Here is a 27,977-nt window from a genome sequence, read left to right as displayed (position 1 = left end):
ACGTAAATCCTCTGATTCTTTTCGGGAGGTGATAACATGCCCAGGGGCTGAAGTGGAAGAGAAACTGACATATGCATGAATGTCTGGAAGATGAAGAATGCCAATCTGCTAGTCTAAAATTTGAGTTTGATCATCCAGCAACTGCATGGACATATTGCAGGTGTGTTAGCGGTAAGGGAAAAGGATTTTTAATCATACACCTCAACAAAAACGAATACACTTCATGTTTCTGCATCTCCTCTCACCTGTGCTCAAAATAAAATCCTGAACAATAAAGACCTCACAGATAAGTGATCGGAAAACAGGATTCTACGCCACTGAGCTTCAAAAAACAGAAACAAAGACTAGAGTAATCTGTGTCTCACACTATCCCACAGGACCACACATCATCTCACTGCTTTATGTTACTCTCTGGAATTTGGATGCAATTTATGGAGCAGGAACTGTTTTGCATAAAGAGTTCTGGAAATCTGAAGCAATTTTACTTTCTACTCTCTGGCTGCTGGCATTTTCCAGATGTTCAACAATAGATGCTTCCATATGTGGTGCAAGGTGGAGAATCAGAAACTCCAAATCTTTATTATTAAAACCCTTTCAAGCAGAAAGTCTTTTAAGTCTAAGGTTAAAATGAATGCATCAATTCTAGAAATGTAAGATTCTCAGATATCACATGATCAAAATGTATAATACAGGTTCATAAATTATAAAAATAACAATGTATTTTGATCTAAACCTACAAAAGTCTAAAATACTTTCTCTATGCTTATTTTTATTTTTATTTTAATTGATCTTTGATTAATCTGACTGATGAAACTGTCATGCAGAGCATTGCACTGAACATTTGTCAATGAAAGGGAAATAAAACAATTTTTTTATGATCTTATTGGTATTGTTGCTACCATTTCTAAGTTTATCTATCTATCTATCTATCTATCTATCTATCTATCTATCTATCTATCTATCTATCTATCTATCTATGTTTTGTTATACCTTTTCAGATTTGCCTTTATTCGCTATTGCAGAAAAACAGTGGACCATTTAATTGCTTAATAAGTGCAGTTACAGCCTCAGAGAATTTTGAGTATTGTATGTACTGTATGTGGAATGTAGTCTGTATAATTTTTTTACGTTTGTTTATGTACCTTATGAGGGTTAAAGTATCAAAAGAAATGACATTATATGAAATACCTATTGGCTGAAATTTTTCTTAAAACACGCTTTTAATGAAACAAGTACACAATTATGACGTACAGTAAAACCCTAATTAAACATTTGTTTACTTTGCAAACAACGAAAAAAAAGAAAAAGCGTTTGGGTCCATTAAGTCCAAAAGCCATTATGTTTTCCGGTCAGCTCGCGAGATCTACACGCTCGCGAAGTTTTAGCTCTGGCACGTGTGCAGTTCTTTTCTCTCTCTCTCTCTCTCTCTCTCTCTCTAAGTGTGGCTCTCAGCTGCCGAGGCGGATGATGATGATGATGGCGGAGCTGATCCAGGGACAGGCCTCGGTGGCTCAGCCAGGCACGAAAGATGACTTCGCAGACACGATACGCCGGGTCCGACAGGTAAAACGCTCTCCGGCTGACAAAAGGGCGATGCTACACGGACAACAAACGGCGTGTTTTACGAGCGGTGCGGGTTTGGGTTTTGGTCGGGGCAATCCGGACTCACCACTATAAACACTCCTCATGCACCCTGCGAGCTAGCAGGCTAACACTAAGTAGCCGAGGCAGCATAGCTGAGAGGACAGATTAAAGTTTACAGAGGTCGGCCGAGCAGTTAACTCGGTGTTGGAGCCGTCAAAGCGACGACACAATACCTGGACGGGGAATGAAGCGAAGGCCTGGTTGGATATCAAAGTTTGCGCTACTTTAATAAGTTAAGTCTACAACCTGTTGTCAACTCACAGAAGTTGCTGTTAGCCTCGTTGCTAACTTATACATTCAACTTGAACGTCTTGGAACTTGACCCTTAAGGTGACAAAACGCAACATTCAGTTTAGACACGAAGCCTGAACAGCTGCTTGGTTCAGGTTCCTGAGTTAGCATCAGTGTAACTAGTTGTTGCCCCAGTTTAAAGAGACTATGTTGGACCCTAAAGAGGCGTAAACATTTCAAATGTGATCGTTATAAGACTGCAAACATCAATATTATTAATTGGAGGTGTGTTATTTGTGTAGTAATATCGAGTTTGGGCTGTGAAGCAGCTGTTAGCCAGCTAGCTTGTGTGATAGTATGTCCTGGCAGCAGTTGGAGTTAGGCCATATAATGTAACGTCATCTGTTGAAATAAGCCTCCCCTGAACCCCTGCAGCTCAGCACACATGGCCTTTTCCATTACTATCTGCAAAATTTCACACACGTGAAATTGAAATTTTACAACTCATTTCGTTTAAGTTGTCACCATGTGACTATTATTAAGCATGTTAACAATTTCATTTTTGCAATAGTTGTATGTACAAAAAGATACATGGATTGAAATTACAGGAGCATAAATGACCTATCGGATACTTCTTTTTTTGTAATAACAATGTGAGAGTACAACAAGTTGGTTTTACCTGTTCAAATCAGCTTTAAAGGCGTGCTGCACATAGCTTGCCAAATGGCATTAAAACACCTTTCCCGTTAAAAGGAATGTTGGGTGGAGTGGCTTTCCTTTCCACACAATGTCGGTCTGTGGTTTCCACCGTGAAATTATTCCACAGACATATTTGAGATCTTTGTAAGCAAGGGAAAAGTTAATTCGCCTTCTTTATAGCTTAACAATAGTGTGTAGCAAGGTGTGTCTTGTCAAGATCTAACAGTGAGAGAAAACTGTCACTCTCTTTGGTATGCCAGAAAAAATCTTGGGAGTTTTGAAACCATAAGTTATAAAACTTTGATACTGGTATATCTAGACCGTGCATGGAAGCTAGAAATTAGCTACAACATTTTAAAAAACATATAATTTTAGGTAATTATGTTCCTGAAATTACATTGAAAGCCATGACCAAACTAGCATAATTACAACATGTTTGTTGTAATTACTGTTTTGAAATGTTCAATGGGAAGAATAAGTGCCAGTTAATTACGTTTTAATCATCTTTTGTTTTGCCTGAAGATAATATTCATGACTATAAAATGTTGTTTTCATTATCTAAGAGAAAAGGATCAGAGAATGAAATCAATTTGAAAATCAAGATATCAAATGTTCCCTTTTTTATTTTTAGGTTAACCAGACTGCAGTTTAACCTGTGTTCACATATTATGCTCATTTTTGGTATTCTTAGTCTATTTCACTGATTTAAAGGTTTCTAATCCTCTTTAAGTTTTGCTGTTTAATTTTCCTTTGAGATCAATAAAGTATTCTTGAATTTGAGACTCATAATTGGGATAGAAGAAAATAGATCACAAATTGTATTCTGGGAATTGTTCCATTAAGTTAAGAGTAGGGGTTCGTTAAGAGTAGGGGTTCTTGAAGCTCTTAACCAGCTGTGGCAAAAAATAAATAAAAAAACTCCAGTTGCGCAATCACAAATCCACGATTTGAAGTACAAACGTTAGCCGCAAGCTCACTAGTAGTAACAAACCTCATACAAGTCAAAGACGGTCACCTAGTAAATCTGTTAAATACAACTGTTTGCTCGAGCATAGAATTGATACACCAATGATAGCCGTTGTTGGTGTGTAAACTGGACTTTAGCCATGTTGTATTTCAGCTCCGCTCCTTGTGGCATTTATAACCTCATTTTTTGTGGAGATTGTGCAGAAATCCCTAACAGAGCTTCTAAGAGAGTATCAATCAGCTAACATAATCTAATGAAAGGTTAAACTTTGCAGCTAACGTTATTGAAAGTAAAATTTTCCCCACCTGCTCTTGTTTTGATGCTTTTGTAACACCAGCTCTAAAGCTGTCAGAACAGTATTTCACCCTGTCCTCTGCCTTCCACTTTCTCCTACAGCTCTTTATATTTAGTGGCCACACTTAAAGTACCACCAGTTGCGTGGCTTGTGCATGGCGTGTGGGGAATAGGATAACTTTCATTTCTGTGTATGCGTTAACAGATTAAAGTATCCACACTAAAAAAAGATCTTGTGTTCCTAACCTGCAACTGCAGCAAAGGGCTCTTCATGTGTTCGTTTGGCAGAAACTTTGCATGAATTAGCTACCAGGGCTTGTATAAATCTTTATATTTTTGTTAGTTTTAAAAAGCTGGGATTAATTACAATATGACAGTATTTTAACTTCCTTTATTAGGTCAAAAGCGATAGATAGGGAACAGTTCAACCCATATTTAGAAAAACATATAATTAAATGTGTCACTTCCCTGTTTGGCAAAACAGTAGACAAGATAACACTTAATATAAATGTTAATGTCCTTTATGGAGCAATTTATCTTATGATTCAGTTGTGCAGTTATTTTATTTAAAAAGCAAATTTTTCATGTGAGTTTCTGTTAGCCTGAAAAGTTGATGTTGGCTAAAGTCTATATTAAAATAAATTGTTTATGAAAACATGGATCTGGCACAGATAAAACACATTTTTTACAGTGTAAACAAGGCTTTGGTTCATGTGTTTTGCAAAATGTCTTTCTAGAAATTTTGCAGAATCTTTTCTTTATTGTTCAAGTACAGCAAGATTGGTTGCTATGGGTTACTACTTTGTTCTTTTCTAATTGTCAGCTTCAGTCTGGCTCCACAAAAACGTTTACCAGTGTTATTAGCTGCACAGGGGATGGTACATGCAGTTCTACAATATAGCATGCTAAAAACAGCTTAAAATATACTTTTTTGGTTTAAAAAATTAGGAATTTCTTTTTCTTTAATTGCTATTCTCTGTTTTGTTCTGAAAAGTGTCCCTATTATCTTCCTGGTTGGCATCATAAGATGATTTTTATTTATTTTTTTAGATGAAACCATTGAAATCAGACTTTGTTCTTTATTGATTCAACCAGTGCTAGTTGTGGTCACACGTCTCTGCTGCTCTTTTTTAAGTATGGGAACTATCGCTATAGAGAAACGAGCTGTGTTGGGTTTCGTTGTATCATATGACAATAATGCAGCACAAGACTAAAGTAGGAAGTGGAGACCATGTTATTACACCGTGTTGCAAATTATTATGCAAATTGGATTTAAGTATCATAAAGATAAAATTTTTTGTTGTGCTATTAAATTTATAGATTGTATTGTGTGTCAGGGCTCTTTGAATCACTATAATTAATTTCAGAGAGCTGGTTGATTAGTTTGTCTGGTGAACTCAATTAAAGGAAATCTACTTAAGAAGGATGTTTCACATTATTAAGCAGGCCACAGGTTTCAAGAAATATGGGAAAGGGAAAGGATCTCTCTGCTGACAAAAGTCATCAGATAGTGTAGAGCCGTATGACAAGGCATGAAAACATTAGATATTTAACGAAAACTGAAGCGTTATTGTACTGTGAAGAGATTTGTGGCTGATTCAGATCAAAGATGGGTTTGTACAGATAAAGGCATAATGAGGAAGGTTTCTGTTAGACACATTCATCAGATTAAGAGAGCAGCTGTTAAAATGCCCTTAAAAGCAGCAAACAGTTATTTGAAGCTGCTGGTGCCTCTGGAACCTCAAGGTGGAGGATCCTCCAGAGGCTTGCGGTGCATGAACCTAATATTCGGCCGCCCCTAACCAGAGCTCACAAGCAGAAACGGTGGCAGTGGGCCCAGCTGTACATGAAGATTAATTTTCAAACAGACTTGTTCACTGATGACTGCTGTGCAACCCTGGATGGTCCAGATGGACGCAGTAGTGGATTGGTGGTGGATGGCCACCACATCCCAACACGGCTGTGGCGTTAGCAAGGAGGTGGTGGAGTCATTTTTTTGGGCCGAAATCATATGGAGAGAATCATTGGTCGGCCCCTTCAGAGTCTCTGAAGGTGTGAAAATGACCTCAGCAAAGTATATGGACTTTCTGACTGATCATTTTCTTTCATGGTTCCAAAAGAAGAGCCGTACCTTCAGTAGCAAAATCATCTTCATGCATGACAATGCACCATCTCATGCTGCAAGGAATACCACTGTGTCATTGGCTGCTATGGGTATAAAAGGGGAGAAACTCATGGTGTGGTCACCATCCTCCTCTGACCTCAACCCTATTGACAACCTTTGGAGTTTCCTCAAGCAGAAGATCTGAGGGTGGAATGCAGTTCATATCAAAACAGCAGCTCTGGGAAGGTATTCTGACATCCTGCAAAGAAATTCAAGCAGAAACTTTCCATACACTCTCTAGTTCAATGGATGCAAGAATTGTGCAGGTGATATCAAAGTAGGGGTCCAATGTTAACATGTAACTCGCTCTGTTAAGATGTTTTTGATTGAAATAGCTTTTGATTCTAGTACATGTGACCACTTAATGCTGCACATTCAAAGAATGACCGTTTGCAGTACTTCATAATCCATCAAATGTTTAGAAAATCTGCTGTGCATAATACTTTGAAACAGTGCATTTTGAGTTTTTTATTTTTGAAAATAAATACTTCTCATGGGGAGCTTTGTTCAGTAAAATTAGATTTATACTGTAATATTTCATGACTTCATGACTGAAAATTATACTGATCGTCATTTGCATTGACCATTTAAGAAAATCTGAGTAAATATCACTTGCATAATAATTTGGAACATGTTGTATGATTATTTATAGTTGTTTGTGTGGTGTTGTGTGTTACCACAGATGTGCTCACAGCAGCTATCTTTCTGCTTGAGGAGCAGCTGCCGAAAGTGAGTGACATTTAAAACGGAAAGCTAGAGGGGCTGGAGGGACTTGCCTTTGCACTTCCTGTGTAGTACAGTGGCCCAAGACCAGATTTTGTCTGTCTGGTAAATTAATCAGTGTCTCACTGTCATTACTTGATGTCATCTGGATCCTAATCATACCCAATAACACTGACCCAAGCAATCAGTTTTATATCACACTCTTAACCCTTGAGGTTGTGGTATTATAAGAACAGAAAAATGATTTTCTACAACCTTTTTTTGCTTTGCTTTTAAACCTTCAAATTCCAACAGCAAGGCTTACGTTCAGCACACTGCCCTGGAAATTATCTTGGGAGGCTCTTATAGTCCACAGTGATGTTTACCTATTTACTTGGTGTTCTCTGTGGACAGCTAGGCATTTTTGCTTCAAAATTCATCTGATTTAAGACAAAACTTCCAGTTGTAATTTCTGCAAGTCAGAACAACTAAAGTACAAATTTATAATCTACATTTTAACTCAACAATGCTATATTTTATGCTTCCTCTTTGTTATAAGGTATTAAATTTTTAAAGCACTGCATTTTGAATTTATGTTCAGAAAAATGCCTTTACTTTCATATAACAGAGATGACTTGTATCTCTAGAGAGGAGGAAAGGAAATTAAGCTTTTGAATTGAAACATGACAGCTTGCAAAGGATGGGTAAGAAAGCATGTGTTGAAATGAAAGCAGGATATGTGTGGATGAACATTCAGCCTGTGCTCTTTCAGCTACGCTTCTTAGGCAAGGCAATGCGTGCACAGATGCCGCGGCAACAGTTGTCACTTTGACATCAAAATTTATAAAAACAGATGCTCACATACCAAGGTGTTTGGAAAAAATGTCTGATGGCAACAAACAAATACTCTAATTTAAAAAATATTGCGCAAGTATTGACCTAATCCAGAGTGCTTTAAAATTTTCTTGATGGGTCCGCGGCATTGGAGACGCCGTGGTAACAACAACCTCACACCTGCTTCCTTTTATGCCTCCTTATTTCTATTGCAGCTTCTCTTCCACCAGTGGCTTTCTGAAGTAGATAATCGTCCCTGAAGGTGATGGGAGACTCTAATTTCCATGAGCATATTTTCATATTGTGAACAAAAACATTCCAGGCAAGCACACATGTCAATTTAGTGTAATTTTCTGAAATGCTATACTTTGGTGTGAAAGGAGAGGTGACAGATTAAGGCAGAATAGAAAAACGCTCTCACGCAGAAGATTTGAATGTCCATCATCACATGATGTGAGAATCTTCTTCATATTTGCAAGTGGTTTATTTTCTAAAAGACATATTTTTTCTTATCTGTAATACAAGAAACATGCATGCTTTGTTTTGGGGGGTTTTTTTTGGATAGAGCTATACACTTTTCCATCAGCAGAAAAAAATGAGCAGAGTAAATATAAAGAGCTGACACTTTTTTTGGGATGTTTGAAATATGATAGAAAGATCAGAAAATTACGGTGGACAAATTAACATTCTTGCAAAAAATAAAAATACCGCAAGTTGGAATATATACAAAGCTTGCCATCTAAATAGGCTCTATGTTAGACTTTTTTCTTTTTTTTAAAAAAAAAGATGAAGAAAGAAGCATTGGCTTTGATGGTGTAAAAACAATCTTCAGCAAATTATGTTTTCCAGTCAGACAAGTTTGTCGTTAAAAGTATTTTTTGAAACTAAAAAGCCCAAGTTTCTGTTATTACTTTTATAGATTTATTGCAATTTGTGGAGAGGAATAAATTTGTTCTCTTAAAGAATTAAATATTTCATTTTGCAAGCTGTCAAAATTGTGCAACTTTCTTGACTAAGATTAACAAAACCAAGAAAAGTTAAATTGATTACCAAACATTTGCTGGTATTGCATCAAGGAATCCTTGTGCTGCTTCTGAAGCAATGACTCCACAGCCAAAACCCAGTGAACAACCTTCTAAAACAACTTGTTTTATTTGCATTATGATCAGATCTGTTGTACGTCATTCCCAATGTGACGCAATTTTAAAATGTGCTGTGATGTAGGTCATAATCACCATTTTGCTGCTCAAAATCATTACAGTGATTCTATACAAAACCATTTTTCATAATGTTTAGTTATGACTGTCTTATTAGCATGCATATATTAAAGAATGGTAATTTTAATAAGATGTAAGATGCTGGTTTAAAAAGTGTCAATCTTGGGATGCTACCAACTTTCCTGCTTAATCAGGTCTCATAGTGTCTTCATAGCAACTTAACAGAAAAACTAGGTCAACTGAAGTGTTGCTTCAAACTTCACCCAAAAGTGCAGATTTGCAGAGTGCACCCATTTTTTTTTTATCTGATAGTGATTGGCATACCTAGAGATAATTCAACCCTGATTTGATATTACAGATATAAACATCTGAGTGTTAAAACATGATTTTGGGATGGTGCTTGCATCTTTTTTTCTCATTTTACAAACGTGAAAAAGCTATTTGAGTCATTTGGTGGTACTGTGTGATTAATAGAACAGAGAGGTCTGAAGTAGATCAAGTGAGAGTGCCAAAAACGCTGAAGTGGAGATGGAAAAATGTGGTAGTGGTTTGATGATCTGCCTTTTCTTCCCCTCTTTATCTAGAGATAGAGTAAACTGTCATTGTCATGCATTGATTCTCTGGTGAAGTCTTTGAATCCAGCTTGATTACCTCTTAGTTTAAGAATACCTGAAGTTCACATTTCTCTGTGATTACAAAGCAGTGGTGTAACTCTCTGTGTAACTTTGCACATAATTTCATTTTGAAGAGTTGCAGCTGACAAGATAGGGGTGGGAAGGTCTCCTGAGCAGTCATTGTTAAGGAAGGTGGTTATTTATAGTTTTAATATATTCTACAATTTGTCTTCATTATATTCATATTGGCAAAGTAGGTTTAGTTTTTCAAAGTCGTGAAACCACAAACATTGAGCATGTTTGTGGTTTGTATTGTATAAATACCAATTGATTTGATTTTTTCCCCCAATATGCATGTGGTCATTGAATATTTCCTGGCCTAGTATGTAAATGTGTATGCATATTATGCAAAATATTATCAGCCATAGTGGGAGTATTGATATCGATATCAGTCCAAATTCTCATATCAGGGTATCACTAATATGAGGCAGTATAACTATTCTGGAGTGCAACATTTTGCTTTTATATATTCATCCTTGCTCTCCAGCCTAAAGAGGGTCTTTTTCTACTTTCACAACTAAGAGGCGATCAACTTTTTGTGGTATTGTCTGTGGAATAAACAATTCATCGAGATACTTTAAAGAATGCAATATCCATGTTTTGTGATATTTTTGTGATTTAGTAGTGAAATTGATAAAATATCAACAGCAGCTGCTGGTGGAAAAAAGCTATACTCTTTTTCTTACTCAAGCAAGAAAAAGAAGGTGGACGAATAAATTAATTACCAAAGTGATGTTCAGGAATATTTCTGTGAAAACTTGCATTTGAAGAATATCAAGCATAATTGAACCACTTGTTCCATCTGTCCCACTGTTTTGTCTCCAGATGGCAGCCAAGATGGGAGGAGACCAGATGCCCAACATGAACAGTTCGTGTCCAGTCATAGACCCCTCCCTCTATGGCTTCGGGGGCCAAAAACGTTCTCTAGACAATGGAGGTGAGCCTTCATAATTCTGCATGTCCTATAGTTTTTATTTTTACATGATGTATACTAGTGTGAAATTGTGACAACTCTTAAACTGAAACTAAGAGCAGCATATTTTTTTCAGATGTTTCTATACATATTGTAAAAGAGTAACATTTTTAAATAGCTCCTTGCATCTCTTACTTCACTGATAACTTTGAGTCTCCTAAACTTAAGCTGTATATTGTCGCTTGTTATTTCAGAGTTTTTGTCATATGATCTGCACCAAATATGTAACCCATAGACCTTTTATAAGTTATTTGCCAGTGCTTTTTCTTTGCAGTGAAACTGGCAAAGCTTGTTGGAGTTAGGCTATAATCTGAAGTGAGAGCCATGTTGTTTGTCAGATACTTAATACTCGAAGCGCCGTAGTGGAGACAATCATCCTGCCGTGGTTTTCGTCACTCACTACAAACATTTGATCCATTTCATTTTCACAAAGTGGAAACACTAGTTATTTACCGCGGCCTCCTCTTATCTTGTCACAGTTGTTTGTACGATAGTTCGGCCTTGAATGCACGAATAGGAAAATTGTATGCAATTCAAGTTTGTTTGTTGGATGCACTGCTGTTTGTGGGAATTTGTCCTCACTTTTCTTTAGTCAAGGTTGTCCTTTTGTATAAGACAAATGACAGACGTGATAACTTTCTAGTTCTGCAGCTGGCTTTCAGTGTCTAATTTTCAAACATATATTCAACTACTCGCAAAAGTTTTTTTCTTTTTTTTTTTTTGTGAAAATGTCTATCCTTGTATAAAGTTTGCACACCTCCCTTTTTTGTATTCATAGCTGTTCTGTTCTCGAGCTTTAACCCCGGTGCTTTTTCCAGAAGAAGTGAAATCAGTGCAAACAGCCATAAAATTGATTGAACCCGTAAAGATATCAGTTCAGGTTTTCACATCTGTGGCTGAACATCCTCCGGTGACCCTGCAGGACCCTTGCTTGATTCTACCTGTCAAAAATTCAATTCGGGACCAGCAGTCACTGACCCGGCTGCTGCCTCTCTTTCAGAGCGCCTCTGATTGAAACGCTCATTCATGCACCTCCAGGTCTTATTTCCCTGCCGCTGAAAGCTCCCTGCTGTGGGTCAGATACAGACTTGTAGGATTGGCAGCTTCACAAACATCTGCTCTCTTTTTTTTTTTCCCCCAGCATTGAATCAATTTTTCAGATATTGCTTGCTTTATCGCTTTTCCATATCAATACATTTGCTGCTATAGGCATATTTCACACATTTAAATTTACGTTTTTCCCCTCTTCCCTTAGTAGGAAACCATCTTGGTGCGTTGGTACATCAAAGGTGAGCAAAAAACTCTTGGTTGCTTTTAGTAATGGCGATGCATATTGACTTTATTCATTGGCCATGGCTTGACAAAATACGAAATGGAACTCTTAAGGTTTATTTAAGGGTTTTCATATTTAATAGTAAACTTATTCTGAAGCTTAAGAGTAATTTTAACCATGATGTAGACAAAAACTGAGCAATGAGATGTTTAAAGCAGGGATCATGGAGGTTGTGAAATGCAACTAGTCAGCTGGATCAACATGTAAAATATTTTGAATTAAGCTCTAATCGTGCTTTTTGTTCGGGTTTCAGGGCTTTTACAACAGAAGACTTTAAAGTGCCTGATAAGATGGTTGGATTCAGTAAGTAAACCTGAAGTTCTTTACTTTTAAACTTAATATGGTGTAACAAATGAGTTCTTTGTATAAATTCAGAAAGGCTCAGAGTTTCCTTTTTTATCATAGTTATTGGAAAAGGAGGAGAGCAGATTTCAAGAATACAGCAGGAATCAGGTTGCAAGATCCAGATTGCCTCAGGTATGCCTAATAAGAGTCTAAAGTGGAAAGACAACACATTTTGTTTGTTCAGGATTTTTTGTTTCAATTTTATGCAACACAGAATGTTTTACGAGATTAAAAGCACCTCACCCTGCCATAAACAAACATCTGATAAAAAGAGGTTGAAATACCCCAAAAGGCATAAGGGCGATTGGGAAATAATGTCATATTTCTACCCTTCACTAATAAGTAAACTCTTTTACTTTAACCATCTAGAGAAAAAATGAGTAAAGTTAGTTTTAGTTAAATAAATGTGGGATCTCCCCAGAATCTCCATTCAGCAGATCCTGTTCAAAATAAAATGAACTTGGATCTGATACAACCTGTTGTGGGAAATTGTTTACTGAACAGAGATTTATTAAAAGTCAGTCTTAACTGTAAAGTTTTAAATGTGAAAACTAGAGACACGCAATCTCGGCATTAGGGTAATTTAAATACTATTTTAATACTATTTCTGAATATTGCGAGTAATCCTCATTCAAATCACTTGGTTTTCTTGAATAAGTTCCTTTACCTCATTTACAAGCTTTGGCATTTTGACCACCTAAAGAATTCATAAAGTGTCGTCATAAAGAGCAGCTGGCCAAAACAGCATTAGCATTCTAATTTTGGGCTTGTTAATTGAAATACAATGTCCTACCAAGCAGCCTTTTGAGGTGGTAGTATTGCCTAACCCATTTGATATTGTCATGATGTGATGCATTATGCAGCTTTGCTGAACATTCAAGAAGAAGCAGCAGCTTTATCTGCCATGTTTGAGATCTCTGTTCACCTCAGATGCTTGAAAATTGCACTTGTTTGAGATGTTGAACCAAAACTGAAGTTTTCCATAAAGATTGAAGTTTTTTTTGTTTTGTTTTTTTTCTTAAACACATATTAAATTGTGAAACATTTATGCTAAATATTCAAACAAAGTTTTACTGGTATTTGTTGAAAATTATGTTCAAATCTAATCTTTGCTCATTCTTCGCCCCCAATATTATGACCTATGGGCTGAGCACGGCTCCAGGTACTTAATCACATTATGCTTTACACAGTTGGAAAATGTGAGCACTGTGAAAGCAAACGAATAGCAACATGAAAACTGATCTGTCTCTGACATCTCACCTGACACATTGAGTTACATTTCTTAATACCAGTCCCTTTCATGGTGCCTTTTAGTTTTTCAGGTCATGGAAAGCAATTTCCTGGTTTTTACTGTGAATATGCTGTTGACCACACATTATTGTAGGTGAGAATGATTTGTGATTTCTTTTTTTTCTCTCTTATTGTAGACAGTGGTGGCATGTTGGACAGACCGTGCACTCTGACCGGAAGCCCAGAGAACATTGAGTGAGTCTGGGCACAGATTTAAGAAAAGAAAAAAAATGTATATATCATTGTTGGGAAAGAAGTCGAACCTGTTGATGCTGAACATTGTGGCTCAGCTGGTTTTTCTTCTAAACGTTCTAGGCAATCTTGTTTTTCCACCCTGTAGGCAGGCAAAGCGGCTGCTGAGTGAGATTGTGGAGCAGTGTCGGTATGGTCCCGGCTTCCACAACGACATGGATGGCAACAGCTCCATTCAGCAGATCCTCATCCCTGCCAACAAAGTCGGCCTGGTCATCGGCAAGGGAGGAGAGACCATCAAACAACTGCAGGTCTGCTGATAATCTGTCATAGAAATACACCTCTTGCAGCACGTCAACATGATCAATTTTGGCCAGTTCTCAATTTTCTTTCCAAAGGCTGCAGTAGATGCAAACTAATTTCTGAAAATTTTGTTGAAATGCAACAGTTAAATACGCAAAATAATGCTGAAATTATAAATTGTGCTGAAAGTCATTGGAATAGACAAAAATGATTCTTATGTATCAAAGTTTATTTGTTCTATGAAATTTTTACTTGAAGTATATCAAGTAAGGTGCTGTTTTGATGTATTTACAGGCATCAAAACAGCACAGAGTTTTCAGTTGTAATATATTTAATGTATGATCTGGAAAGACATTCTAGTCACCCTCTGAGCTTATCATGAGAAAACTGAGTCATTTCATATCTGGCCGATTTAATGTGCTTGATGGTACCAAATTATCAACATCGACCTTGAATGGTTTTCATTGAAATTATCTTGAAAACTACTAAAATGTCATCTTTTGATAAGAAATGTGAGATGCAGTCCAGGCCAAAGACCTTGATCTTTTTGGCCTAGTTAATTATCTTTTATCATCTTCTGCGATCCTAATTTTTTCTGATTTCTTAAGGAGTAAAAAGCTTCAGACACCATTCTATTAAAAGGAAAATACTGCCCACTTGTTTTGTCTTGACATTATTTAAGTTACTTTACTGTTTGGATCATTTGTGTTTCCATGCAGTGTGTAACATTCTGGGAATGTTCTAGTTCAGTATTTTCCAGATCATATTTTCTTGAGCTGATTTCTTGCAGTTTACACATTAATCATCCTTCAATCGTAGTTGTGTGTATTGTTGATTTTTTTGTTTTGATTTTGTCAATTGTTCAATGGTTTATTTTGCATTCGACTTGGTGTACATTTGTGCATCCGTTTTAAAAACATCCCACCATGTTTGCCCCCGTTTCAAATGTTCAAATAACTGAGGGGAGAAAACATGTTGCACCTTAGAATTTCCTTGCTATGACTGGTGTTTTGTGCCCCACGTAACTGTGGTAGTTTTTCTTTTTTTTTAACCCCTGCAGGAGAGAACAGGAGTCCAGATGATAATGATTCAAGATGACCCCATGCCCACTGGAGCGGACAAGCCCCTCAGAATCACTGGGGATCCCCACAAAGTGCAGGTCAGACACAGAGGAGATTACTGTGGGCTAGAGTCTTTCCTGTTTGTTTAGTTTACACGTTATGCCTACCGCGTGCATTTTAGGCTATATTCAGTTGAATTCTATCATTTGTATTAAAATGTATTTTGTTTTCATATACATCTATTTTTATAGCAAGCACGCGAACTTGTGGTGAAGCTCATTCGAGACAAAGACCAAGGAGACTTCAGGGCAGGCAGGCTGGACTTTGGGTCAAAAATGGGTGGAAGCAGTCTGGATGTAAGACTTTATCTATCAGTGTTTTTCCAGTTTTTTGGGGGTTTTTTCCCCTCTGCTGAATTGTTCTTGTTTTTTAGGTGGTTGTGCCCAGATTTGCTGTTGGCATCATCATTGGCAGAAATGGAGAAATGATCAAGAAGATTCAGAATGACGCTGGTGTCAGGATTCAGTTCAAACAAGGTCAGCCCAAAGAGTGATCAAAGAAATCTTAATTTTTAAAATTGTTTTTTTTTTTTTTTTTTTTTTTTTTTTTTTGCTACAACAAAATCACATTAAATAGTTTTTAACCTCTGCAGTTATATTAGGCTTGGTCTTAAATTTGTGTTTTTGTTTTATGTTTAGATGACGGAGTCAGTCCTGACCGCGTTGCTCAGGTGATGGGCCAGCCCGACCACTGCCATCATGCTGCCCACCTCATCAACGAGTTGGTCCAGACTGCTCAGGTTTGCTTTCCCTCTCTTTATCTCAAAGCAGTTGAACATAAAACTATTAAGAGTTTGAAGAAAAAGAGATTCCATCTTTTACTCCCACTAAACCTGAAGAAAGTAAGTTTCAGGGCTCATTTTAGACCATTTGCCTTGGAAAAGTTTTTACATTACATTCACAAATTTTAGGATATTTTGTATTACAGTCCAACACAAAGTACACTCACAAATTATTAACTGGAAAGTTTTAAAAAAGTTAAATTGGGGGCATGCCGTGGTGGCGTAGGGGATAGTGCGACCCATGTTTGGAGGCCTTGAGTCCTCGACGCGGCCGCTGCGGGTTCGACTCCCGGACTCGGCGACATTTGCCGCATGTCTTCCCCCCCTCTACTTCCCCCTTTCTTGTCAGCCTACTATCATATAAGGGACACTAGAGCCCAAAGAAAGCATAAAAATATATATACATTAAAAAAAAAGTTAAATTGAAGTCTTCTAAATCTTGATTTATACGCCAAATTCAAACCTCTTTTCGGAAACTTCTTAGAGCTACAAGACTTCTTTGGCATGATATGAAAAATGACATTGAAATTCTTCCAATTCAATCTGTGTAAAAAAAGTTTTACTGAGATTAACCTTTTTTGGGGGAAAAAATCAAGTTTCAAAAACTACAAAGCTGGAAGAGACATACTCAAAAGTGCATTTACTATGATTTCAAGACTTTCATTGGCAAAAACATCTGAACAATGTTCATCATTTTTCTGTCACTTCACAATTATTTGTAACTTTGTGTTTTTGTTAGAAGGAAATCCAAAGAATATATTGACGTTCCTAGATTAATAGTGGCAAAATCAAGGGTGTTAATACCTCTTCAAGGCACTTTTAAAGGAACAGTCTATGAATATCAATCCAAAATATTCACCGGTGACTGGAAATGGATGAAAATTCCTGATCAAAGGCTTCTGTGATTATTTGTCATAGTTTCGGTCCTCATTGTGTTTTCCTGTTTGCCTCCCAATAGGAGCGGGACGGATTTGGCATAATGGGCCGCCGAGGGCGCAGTGACTGTAACATGGGAGGAGCTGGAGGCCTGCAGGAGGTGACATATGCTGTACCTGCTGATAAGTGTGGGCTGGTGATTGGCAAAGGTAAGAAACATGTTGGTGTTCCTTGGTAAACAGCTTTAAGCATGCTTTACATGTACAATCCAGACTTATTTACGTGCATAAAGCACAAAAAGATTTAACGCAGATTGATGTTCTGAATAGTGGCACTTCCTGAATTCTTGAAAAAAGAATAAGAAGCTTCTAATGTAAGGCATCTGAAAAGTGAGCAGATTGCTGCTTGTTTTTCAATAACTGAACGCCATTTGTTGTTGGGTGACTTCGTAAAACTGTTGAGAAGACCTGGGGGTGGGGGTGACCACCCTCCTAACCCCCTGTCCCCCTCTGCGCTCATGTATATAGCACAAGTGGTATTCATTGGCTTCACTAAGGGCTTAATGACGGGGATAATGCGTGTAATGTGACATTAATTGTTAAAGGTGCATAATAACAGCCCTCAATCATGTGGAAGGCTGCCTGGCATCTAATGAGGGCCTTTCAGTCCAATAGAGTGCAGCGAGGGATTGAATAGGAGGAATTAGCTTATTGGCTATTCATGCCCACTCTATTGGCAGCTATTTAAAAGTCATTGACCACTGCATTGGAAGGAGCTATGTGTGCATGTGTGTTGCATGGTGGCATGCGTGTTGCCTCAGTGTGTGTGTGTGCGTGCAGCGGTGGGCGGTGCGGACGGGGGCCTCTTTACCTAAGATAAAAACATGGCAATAGAAATGTCAAGTGGCTTTTGTGCTTGTAGTGGGGCGAGGGAAACAAATAAACCTGGGCGGTGCGTCCCCCGCTCTCCGCATTAGCATATGAAGTGAGGCAATATGGTGGAGATGGCGGTGGGTCTGGGTGCTGTCAGCCATCCCTTAAAGGGTGCGGTGATTAATATCTTTACGATGCCATATGCAGCCTGTTGCCCCTTGCTTTTGACCTCATACACTCTCGCTCACACACACATGCACGCCCCGTCACAGAGAGCTTGATAAATCCTGCCACCCACCAATCTGCTCAGACTTTATAATAACCATGAATTCAGTGAGTGCTAAGCACCTTCCCGCTTACATACAGATGTTTTTTCCCCCCCGCATAAAACATCTTCAGTTTTGGTCAAAAGTGAGACTGAGAAAATTTTAATTTTGCAAAATTTCAATGCCTTGTTGCTGGATGATTCTTTGGTGCATTGAAGTTCAGTAATAATACATTCATAAGTCCCAAAGGCTTTTATTGTGAAACACTAATTCTGTTTCAATCAGAAAGCCCAGATGGCCTTTGTTTATTAATGCTTTATTCAGTGCTAACAACAGAGTTCGTAATCAATCTGGGAAAAGTATTGGATTAGATTTCAGTATTTCACAGGGCATGGAAACACAATTGTATTTCCAGACTTCTTTTTCCTGTTTTATTTATTCTTTTGTCCTTCCGTTTTTTCTTGTATCCCGTCTTCCTCATTTCTTTTCTTTTCTTGTTTTCCTCTTTCCCTCCTCGCTCTCTCTTGTATGTCCTTACTTCTTTTTTTTCTTTCTTAGAGGTTTGTGAGCATTTGTGTTCCCTTTCCCTTTGTTTTCATCTTTCCTGTTCTCGTCCCTTGTCATTTTATATATTCTTCTTTCCTCTCTACCTTATTGTCTTTATTGTGTTCCATCTCGATTCCTTTTTTTCTGCCTTTTGTCCATTTCTTTCTTTCCCTCAATTTTTCCTCTGATTTCTTCCTTCTGTCTTGCCGCCCATTTCATTTGATCATCATGCATAGCAGCAATAGTTTGTCCTCATTCGTCAGAACTGGATAGTTGATTTTCTTTGAGAAATACTAAAAATATGAATTTTTCTTTCAAAGTTTATAAAATCATGGTCAGAACCCAGATTAGTAAGAGGGAAGGGAATAGTTATTAATCTAGTAAAAGTCTTATATAAATGGCTTTTATTGTCCCACAGACACACTATTGTCACTTAATAGTAATAATAAACTACAAAGATAAAATCTTTGTCATAATCCAAGGAATGTGCAACTGAGTAGAATTACTTATTTTAATTTACATAATGTACATGTGTATTAAACTTAAAAAAACACAAGACACTATTTACAACACCGTGTAAAAGGAGTTGTGCAGTAACAGCAGAAATGTTATTAAAAATTAGTAAAAACAGTGCAAATTGTGCAAATGCCAGCAGATATATTAACACTTACGGAGTTTGTTGGGAGCTGTGATGGTTTAAGAGTCTCTGCTGGGAGGAAGGATCTGTGATTCTGCTCCTTTGTGCATCTAGGATGCAGTGCATTACTAATGCATCTCTGTTAATAGTTTATGTTTAAGTCATAGCAATTTTCTGAATCCATATTTTACAATGGCTGCCGCTAATATTGTATAACATTGATTTCAAAAAGTAAATTTACAAATAGGTTATATTTCACACATTTAACACATGCTAGCTAAAACCAGGAGACAGCTTTGTATCCAAATAGCTACTTATAAGTAAGTATAAATATTTAGAGCTTGGGATGAAACTGACTAGAGGAGAAATGTCACATGTGATGGTTTTGTTCTGCAGTGCAGAAGGTTTTTATTTCCAGACCAGCAGCTAACCAGTTCTCCAGCTTTTCCCCTGAATGCTGCCACCAGTTGCTCTTTTATATCCCCTCCCTTTCTGCTGGCCACTAAACCAGTCTCATTAATAAGGCCCGTATTATCTGTCCGCTCTACAGCCCAGTCCATGAAATGAATAGTCAGGGTCTTCATTGCTCTCTGCTGTCTGACCAGAAGAGATCATAATGGCTTCATTAAGGCAGAAGTTTAATTTGGTTGACAATGGCTTAATGGCCCATGTGCAGTCTGTTGGCTGCGAGGAGAAAGCTACTATAGGAGAGGACTGAGATGAGGGTTTTCATTCAGGGGTCACTCAGGGTCGTCAGTGTGTCAGCCACAAGTGAACAAATGTGTAATTGATGTTGGGACGGCCCCGGGAAGCGCCCTCCCTCGCTCCCTCTCGTCTCCCACAGGAGAACACGAAGTCAAGAATGGTGGAAAAAAGTGAGAGACAAACGACGTCCCCAGAGGAGGATACGCTTCAATTTTGTCTTTTTCTCCTGCCAGCTACGTTTCATCTCACCCCGCTGGTGTGACTGCTCTTCCCACACGTCGGGAAGCTGGCATCTGATGCGAGAGCGAGGGGTGGTGGGGGTGCAGGAGATGTTGTCTTTTGTTTCCTGATTTGCATGGATGTTAGCAGAGAATGGTAGACGAGTTGTGAGACGCATGCCGGGGTTTTCTAAAGGTAGACTGGGATTTCAATGAGGTGAGTTTACACAGGGAAGAAGTTCAGCCCAAATTGTTCGCACCCTGAAAATAAGATGCAGCAGACGTTGACATTTCTGTCAGATGTTAAGCAAGTATCTTTCAGACACTGCTGGCCATGAGGCAATTGAAAATACACAGATTTTTAGCTGGGTTCTTATGGGATCTAAATGAGGAAAAAGTGAACCAAAGTGACAGAAATAAAAAAAATTCCAACTCTTATTAGTGATTTTTCTATTATCATTACTTCATATTAGATCTGGTCGATATCAACATGGCTGAAAAACTTTTCATGATGTAGGCATTTCAGATCGGTCGATATCTGTAATTATTGATAGTTTTCTCACGAGCTGTGGTATTCATTTTCTTTTTTCACTCCATGATGTTTTTTTTTTTTTTTCAGCACTTATGAGAAACAGTGGCAAAACCTGAAAGTGCTTTGCAAGTTTCTCAATAGGTTGTTGCTAGGTAACCAAAGAGTGAGCTAGTTGATGCCACCAACCTTAGTGAGCTGGCTGTGAGAGAGATAAAAGTACAACAGGTTCGATCTCACAAACATCCCGATTCCAGAAGAAAATCCAGTAAAACTCCCAACATACCATACATGAATTTAGAATAATCAAACACGGACGACTATGTAGAAGAGGTAGTGATAGTTTGTGGACTCATTTTAAGCGATAAAAGACGTAACAAAAAGACGGCGGGAGCAGCCGCTCTATTTGCTGCACTATGATTTGGAGGCGAGTTATGTTTTTTTGTATTTAACATTTTTAATTGAATAAACACAACCACATATAATAAACATATATAAAAATGACCTTTACATATAGTAATAAACATTTCCACATATCACCTCCGCTGTCCACCCGACTCTCAGTTGCGCCATGTCAGCTGTTTGGGATTCCTCTCCGTTCTTACGCACTTTCTGATTGGCTACCTGTCACATTCAACAGGTTGGTTCTCGTTCCCAGTCAGGAAAAACCCCACAGGCTGCTAATTGGACCAAGACAATGTTGAATAGGCCCGATTTTGGATCGGGCCTATTCAACACACCACCACGTTACACACTGCAGGACGTTGTAAGATTGGGAAAATCAGGGGGGCTTATCTGATGCTTCCTCTTCTCCCTGTGGGCCACAGCAAATTTGCCAAGTCTTGACTGGTCCGCGGTAATAAAGAGGTTGGGGACCACTGCCCTAAATCACTAACTGATGCTCAACATTTTTTCTTCCATTTTGATAAAATTAAACTGGTTTGCTTTGCTACTTTATTTTTTCCCCTTCAGATTGGCATTGAGGATGAATAGAAAGCTGATTATCATATTGATCACATCCATCACAAGTCACTGGGTGCATGTTATGAAAATGGTAAACAATAAAGATGAGCAGTCTGGGATCTTTTTCGTCTCTTTTAATGTTCAGTCATGAGTGGCTTTGCGCCCCACAACGTCTCCAATTGACTCAAGGGGAGGACATTTATTACAGCTTGTTATTAACATTTCAGGTGGAGAAACCATCAAAAACATCAAAGAGCAGTCTCGTGCCCATGTGGAGCTGCAGAGAAACCCGCCGCCCAACACTGACCCCAATGTCCGCATCTTCTCCATCCGAGGCACCGCTCAGCAGTTGGAAAAAGCCCGTCAGCTGATCGATGAGAGAATTGGGGTAGGTGGTCTGTCCCCGGCACTCACTGCGCCCCCCTCAACCCTTCTTCCAACTCCTATTGTCTGATCTGATATTCATGAGCACACATGTCATTGCCTGGGTGAGCTGGGCTTCTGTGCTCCTAGTGGCCAGCAGGATGTCACCAGAGGTTAAACATGAAGAATCCATCAAATGGACTTAATGGAGTGCATCAGCGCTCGCCCCTGCCCTCTGACCTTGCCTGTTGGCTCCCTTTAAACACAAGTGTGGTCTCTCACTTGCCTCTGCTTTTCCTGGTCTTCTTCAGGGCCCGGGGATCGGCAGCAACAGCAACTTTGGGATGAGTCCTTACAACCAAGGCCCAACTACTCCTCCTCAACAGTAAGGCCCAACTCCTCACATTTCAATACAGCTCTTTGCATGAAAACTCATCAACTTTACTCATGTTGCAACTACTAGATACAATGTATAATTGTGGGATATTCTGTGATAGACCAACACAAATTAGTGCAGGAAGAACCGGTTATCTTCCTCAAATAAAACAGAATTGGTGTCAAACGTTTGTGTAGCAAAACTTTTGTTTTAAAAATATTAATAAATGTTTCCAGAGATCATCAAAGGTCAGCCACAAAATCATTTTACAAAATCAGACAAATTTTGTATCAATCGACTGGGCTACAAAAATTTTAACTGCACAAACATTTTAAAAAAAGTATATCAATTTTGTTTGATTTTGATAATGTGACCTCTGCAAACTCTTAAAGTATTACAGCACAAACAAAGTTTTTTGGTTTTAAAAACAAGAAGAAAATGAGTATTTATTTCTTCTGCACTACTTTATTACATAAAAAGAGTGTTGCAGTTTGTGGCCGATTTGCCACAATTTGAAAATGTTTGAAGGTAAAAACAGTTTTTCTAAATAAAATGAGGACTGATTCTCACACGTTTGTTTTTCCTTTCAGTGGACCTCAGATGTTTATGTCTGGAGGATGGGGCACAACATTTCAGATATGGCAGCCTCAGGGCCAGCAGGACCACAGTAAGCATCTCCAAAGGAATGGTGGGCATTTTTAACTATAGATTTGCCCAAATCACAAACTGGGACTGCTCTAAAGAAATTATTATAGTTTAAGACAAAGTGGGTAGTTTCTCAAGTTCCCTGCTGCTGTAGGGGGTTCAAATAGTAAGCAGCCTGCAGAACATTCCCTGTGGCTAACTGCGCACTTCCTGTACGGACAGATTTTTGCAGGTGCTGCCACTGGAGTTCATTAAGAATCAGAGTTGTTAGATGGGAGCAGAGAAAGCCAAAACCCGCTCTCAGTAAATCTGGACGTGTTATCTGTGTCTGGTTTCAGGTCACAATGGATCCCAGACGGGCCAGATGGACTGGGAGCAGTATTATAAAAAGCTAGGCGAGTTTCACTCAGGAATATTTTCCAACTAGCACAAGCAGCTTTCTGACGACAAACACGTTTTAGCTCAAGTTTGGTTCAGCCTTGATTAAAATATATCTATTTTAGTTTCATTTGGTCAAAACTTTGTAAAAGAGTTTTAAAAATCAGAATTTAATCAAATTAAATACATTAAGCAGCTGTTTTCTTTCAGCAGGTCAGCAAAATCAACCACAGAGCACCGCTCCAGAATATAACAAAACCTGGGGTAAGTCTTCTGGTGGTCTTTTCTTTAACTTATAAAATTCATGATTGGAAAAAAAAAAAATTCTAAATTTTTTTTTTGTTTTGTTTTTATGTTCTCATTTTTAAGGCCAGACAACAGGTCCTGGATCTCAGCAGACTTCTAATCCTGAGTACAACGCCTGGGTTGACTTTTACAGACAGCCAATGGCCTTCTTCAACCAGGGCACTCAGCAGACACCAGCCCCGGGCCTTCAGGTGATACACTCATCTGCTAGTAAATCAGCCTAACATTTTAATTTAAACAAAAAGTAGTGGAGAGGAGAATTTTTCTACAAAATAAATACATTTCTTCAAATTTAGAGATGTAATCAGGCTTCCTTAGGATTCAATAGAATCCAGTTTTTAAACTCTGACTTGGGTGAAACATTTTAAATATCCTTCCACAAGAGTCTCACAATAGGCTTATTGAATTTTGTCTTATTTCTCTTGACAGAACTGCTAATTAGATCAATACTTTATGATGACCTCTGCTAAACTAGACCTTGGTGACCTTAAGCCACTTTGTAACTAATATAGAGGCGGACTTTCACTTATTGTTCATTTGGAAGACCCATGTTGTTCCAAGCTTTAACTTCTTGGTGGATGTATCAGATCTTACCAAAATATTTCCACAAAATGTTCTTCTGTCTATTTTGTTTACTGCATCAATAGTGATGCTTCCACTCCTGTAATCAGTATTTCAGATAATCTTCTCTGGTTGTGAGATTCTGCTTTTTTGTTTTGTCTCCAAATTTAACGATGATCATGACCAGAAACTTCAATCTTAGTTTCATCTGACCACAGTGCATGTCTCCAAAAAGCTAACGTCTATATCCTCAAAGTGAATTTGCAAACTTTACTCCGTCTTGAGTTTGGCTTCTTCCTCTCTGCGTGGCTTTTCAGCCCATGTCAGCACAAAACTCACTTTATCTGGACAGTAACACTGACCATCTCCAGCCAGCATCTTCACAAGGTCCTTCTGCCTTTGTTCTGGGGTTGATGGGTAACATTTCCCCTCGTGAGCTATCACGTATAAGTAATAAAAAAAAATTTGAATTCTCTAATCCTAACTTGCTAAAAACAGGAAGTGTTCAGCTAAATTTAAAGAAAGATTATTGTGGAGGAAAAGGTGTTTGTAACAAATTGTCTTAATATCCAATGTCTAATGTTTATACATGCAAAATATCTTTAAACTGAAACATTAACACTATGTTTATATTTTGTAGGATCACTAGAGAAGACGCCCATGTTAGACTTGAATCGGTGAACGGATGAAAACAGCCCCCAACCCCTTTTTTTGTTTTTGTTTTTTTTAACAGAGGGGGTTATAGATTTACAACGCCTTGAAGACTTTTTTTCTTAGTGAGAAACACTAGCTGTAGAATTACTTGTATGATTAAATAATATTTCTAAAAATCAGGAACATTTATTTGTTACTAAATGCTTATGTACACTGTTATTTTGGATAGATGGGATCCCTTTTTGGACATGAGAGAGCCGGGGTTTTTTTTTTTTTTGGTTTTTTTCCTTGCTTATATTTTCCTGTCTTGACTCAGATTGTAATAGCCAAAATGAACCCACAAGTTGTAACATTTCAAAAGGCAATATATATAATCTATTTTTTCTAGTTATGTAAAACCATGATTACTGTGCTTAGCAGTCTTGAATACGGCTTTTGTCATATGTCAAATGTTTAAAGAGTGTTTCAAATGCTTTTTTTTTTTTTTTTTTTTTCCTTTTTACGTAATTAAGTGAAATGAAACTGTGATGTTTTGTTACAGGAAATGTATTTTTGTTACAAGGTTCAAAACAAGAATTGATGTCCACCAGTGGCAGTGGTTCTAATTTAATTCCTCTTGTGCATTGTATGCTGTTTTTCATTGTCATTTTATTGTTCTCTGGTATAAAAAAGGTGCAATATCTTATTTCACTTTTGAAACAAAGATGGGTTTTCTCTAATGTTTTGACAGACTTTTAACTTGTAGTTTTAAGATGATTTTTTTTCTTACTTTGAAATGGAGATGTCATGGATAATTTATTACATTGATCTGAAATGATAGGATTTAGGGGGATGTTGCAAATAGCTTTTTTTGCCTTTACTACCTTGTAAAACGATGTATATATGCTCATATATTTGACTGTTAATTTAAGATATATATGTTTCATATATATATATTTACACTTATAAAATTGTTGTTCCTGTGATATCTGTGTTGCAGGAAGGTTGTCCCTCTTTTTTCTGTTCTGTTTTCATACTGAAAATGTTCAAAGATTGTGAATGTGTGATTTGAAATTGGATGTTGCATCTTGTTCTGAAGACAAACAAGACGTGATAGATTTATTTTTTTGTGTATACTCTGTACCTGAACTATTCAAGACTGCTAAGCTGCTGCAATTCGTACCTGTGTAATAATTAATGTAATATTTTTTTAAGTTACTTATTTTAAGTATTATGATAATAAAAAAAAACACAACTTTGTCTTATTTGGTACCTCCCAGTTCGCCAGCGTCCCACTGAGCCCTGGCTGTAGACTCAGTGGGACGCTGGACTCAGTCCAATGCTAATTTTAATTAATTTTTTATTTCTTTGTGTGATCTAATATAAATGATGCATCCTTATGGAGAATGATTCTGGTAATAATGTCATTTCTTAATGAAAAGGGATATATAATTTCAAAAATGTCTAATAATTATGGTGTTTATTTTCTCCTTGTGTGTACAGTTAACCATGTATTAAAAAAAAACATCCAGACTACCTTTATGTGTAATGTTGAAGCTGATTTTTCTGTTAGATGAATATTATAAACATTTGGATGTCTTTTGTTGTATTCTGCTACTAAAGTGTTGAAACTATCTGAGAGCTCTATTGTGTGTAATAACAGATGCAATTTAGAGAATATCTATATAGGCCAAATGTATGTTTTCATGTTTTATAAGCAGAAAATATATATTTTCTATAGTCTACTGCCAGTTCTCAAATTCAAATAAATTTTCCGCAAGCCTCTCTTGTGGTCGGTTGATGCTATTGTTGTAACGGTTGCTGCAACACATTTTCACTGCTGCACACTGAAATTTAAATGTGTTTTAATCAGGCTGCATCGTCGTGGATAAAAGTTGGAATCGTTTCTGGTGAAGATTTGTCCATTTTAAAACGCTAAAAAGAATTGAAAGTTTAAATGTGTTTTTCTATTAATATTTTGCATTCCGTGGCTTTGGCTTTAGTGTTTTACATTCCTGCTCTCAACATCCATGTCTTCACTTTTAAACTGTCAAAATCCTCTTAACCTTCCTGTACTTTCATGTCCCCGTCCGCTTCCTCCATCCGTTCTCCCTTCGTTCGAGTTAACTGTTCCTCAGCCAGCAGAGCTTCGTCCCTCAGGATTCTGTCCACTCTGACGTCCCCCCCCCCTCCTCCTCCTCCTCCTCTTCTGTCACTGCACATCTTTGCCCTCAGCAGGGTGGCTCCTGCCACAGTGGCCCTGCACCGGCCCCCTTGCTTTGAAGCCGTGCAGCTGTTTTCAAATCCGACCTCTTGGTTTTGATCCCCACTTTCCTCTTGGACGTGTCGTCCCCGTGGACACATCATTCCTGCTGGTCTTTTGTGGCAGTCTTCTTATTTTAGCCGTTTCATGTAGCGGAGGGTGTGAGAGGCGCGCTTATTGACGCTGCGGGACATTCTTGGACACACTCTGGACTTCATGCTTTATTTTGGGTTTCTGGATTTGGAGACAGTAGTGGTTGAATTTGCTCAGGTGATTAAATGGGAAGAGTTGAAATGAATGAATGGATGGAGGTTTGGTAGCGCCTGATGCTGTATGGCCAGATGCTAGAAAGCTTAGTTTTAAGGATACAAACTTGTCTAAGCTGTATTTCAAAGGACCAGTGTTATTTTGGAAATATTCTTACCTGCATTCATCCAGCATCTATCTCTTCTTATCCTTGTAGGAGTGTGAGGGACTGGTGCCTGTCTCATGGGTTCACCATGGACGGGTTGCCAGTCTTTAATTAGATGTGTACTTTTTTTTGCAATCTTCAAAGTATTTTATCATTCATCAAATGCTGGAGGAATTGTTTTTTTTTTTTATATCATGTTTAAAAATGTAATCTCAGCTTTACATAAAACAAACATATGTCCAAAGCAAAGAGGATACATATTGGCCATTTCTTTAAAAAATATAGCATTTATAAGTTAACCCAAACTGAGCTGGAAATAAAAGTTAACTACCAAGATTGTTTTTATTATTGCATTTTAAGAGATTGTTTTGTTGCAGTTGTTTAAAACTGAAGGATTTTCTCCACTATTGCCTTCCAAATGCATTTTATTCTTTTCGACTTAAAAAAAAAGTGATTTGTGTATTTAAATGAGTAGAATTTTTTTAAATCTGTAAAATTGAATTAAACAAAATAAGAAAATTGTTTCCTAAGTTATTTTATATTGATGTGGATGCTGAAATGATCAATTATTTATTTAAAAAAAACAACAACTTTAGAACAAAGTTTTTTCGTTTTATTTTACAGCTTTAATTCAGTTATGGATTTCACTTCATCACTTTACGTT

General features: G+C 37.7%; 1 protein-coding gene across 7 annotated transcripts; it reads left to right on the top strand.

The window, feature by feature from the left end:
- Positions 1 to 1,414: 1,414 nt before the first annotated feature.
- fubp3 (far upstream element (FUSE) binding protein 3) lies at positions 1,415 to 26,423 on the top strand. Of its 7 annotated transcripts, none has more exons than XM_028025463.1 (19): positions 1,415 to 1,563; positions 10,252 to 10,363; positions 11,658 to 11,688; positions 11,986 to 12,035; positions 12,138 to 12,209; positions 13,505 to 13,562; positions 13,708 to 13,870; positions 14,923 to 15,021; positions 15,175 to 15,279; positions 15,357 to 15,459; positions 15,622 to 15,722; positions 16,723 to 16,849; positions 21,604 to 21,764; positions 22,051 to 22,124; positions 22,706 to 22,803; positions 23,099 to 23,155; positions 23,352 to 23,402; positions 23,508 to 23,635; positions 24,646 to 26,423. In XM_028025463.1, exons 1-19 carry the CDS (start codon positions 1,465 to 1,467, stop codon positions 24,652 to 24,654), a joined length of 1,698 nt encoding a protein of 565 aa, XP_027881264.1. In that variant the 5' UTR covers positions 1,415 to 1,464; the 3' UTR covers positions 24,655 to 26,423. The 7 variants fall into 7 exon arrangements, with proteins under 7 accessions (XP_027881264.1, XP_027881265.1, XP_027881263.1 ...); XM_028025464.1 differs by having other exon boundaries at positions 11,655 to 11,688; positions 22,706 to 22,782; XM_028025462.1 differs by having other exon boundaries at positions 11,655 to 11,688.
- Positions 26,424 to 27,977: the final 1,554 nt, after the last annotated feature.

The sequence above is a fragment of the Xiphophorus couchianus genome, chromosome 8, assembly GCF_001444195.1.
Source record: "Xiphophorus couchianus chromosome 8, X_couchianus-1.0, whole genome shotgun sequence".
In the NCBI taxonomy this organism is placed as follows: Eukaryota; Metazoa; Chordata; class Actinopteri; order Cyprinodontiformes; family Poeciliidae; genus Xiphophorus; species Xiphophorus couchianus.
Note: the sequence above shows the minus strand (reverse complement) of the source record. Positions and strands in the feature narration are given on the sequence as shown.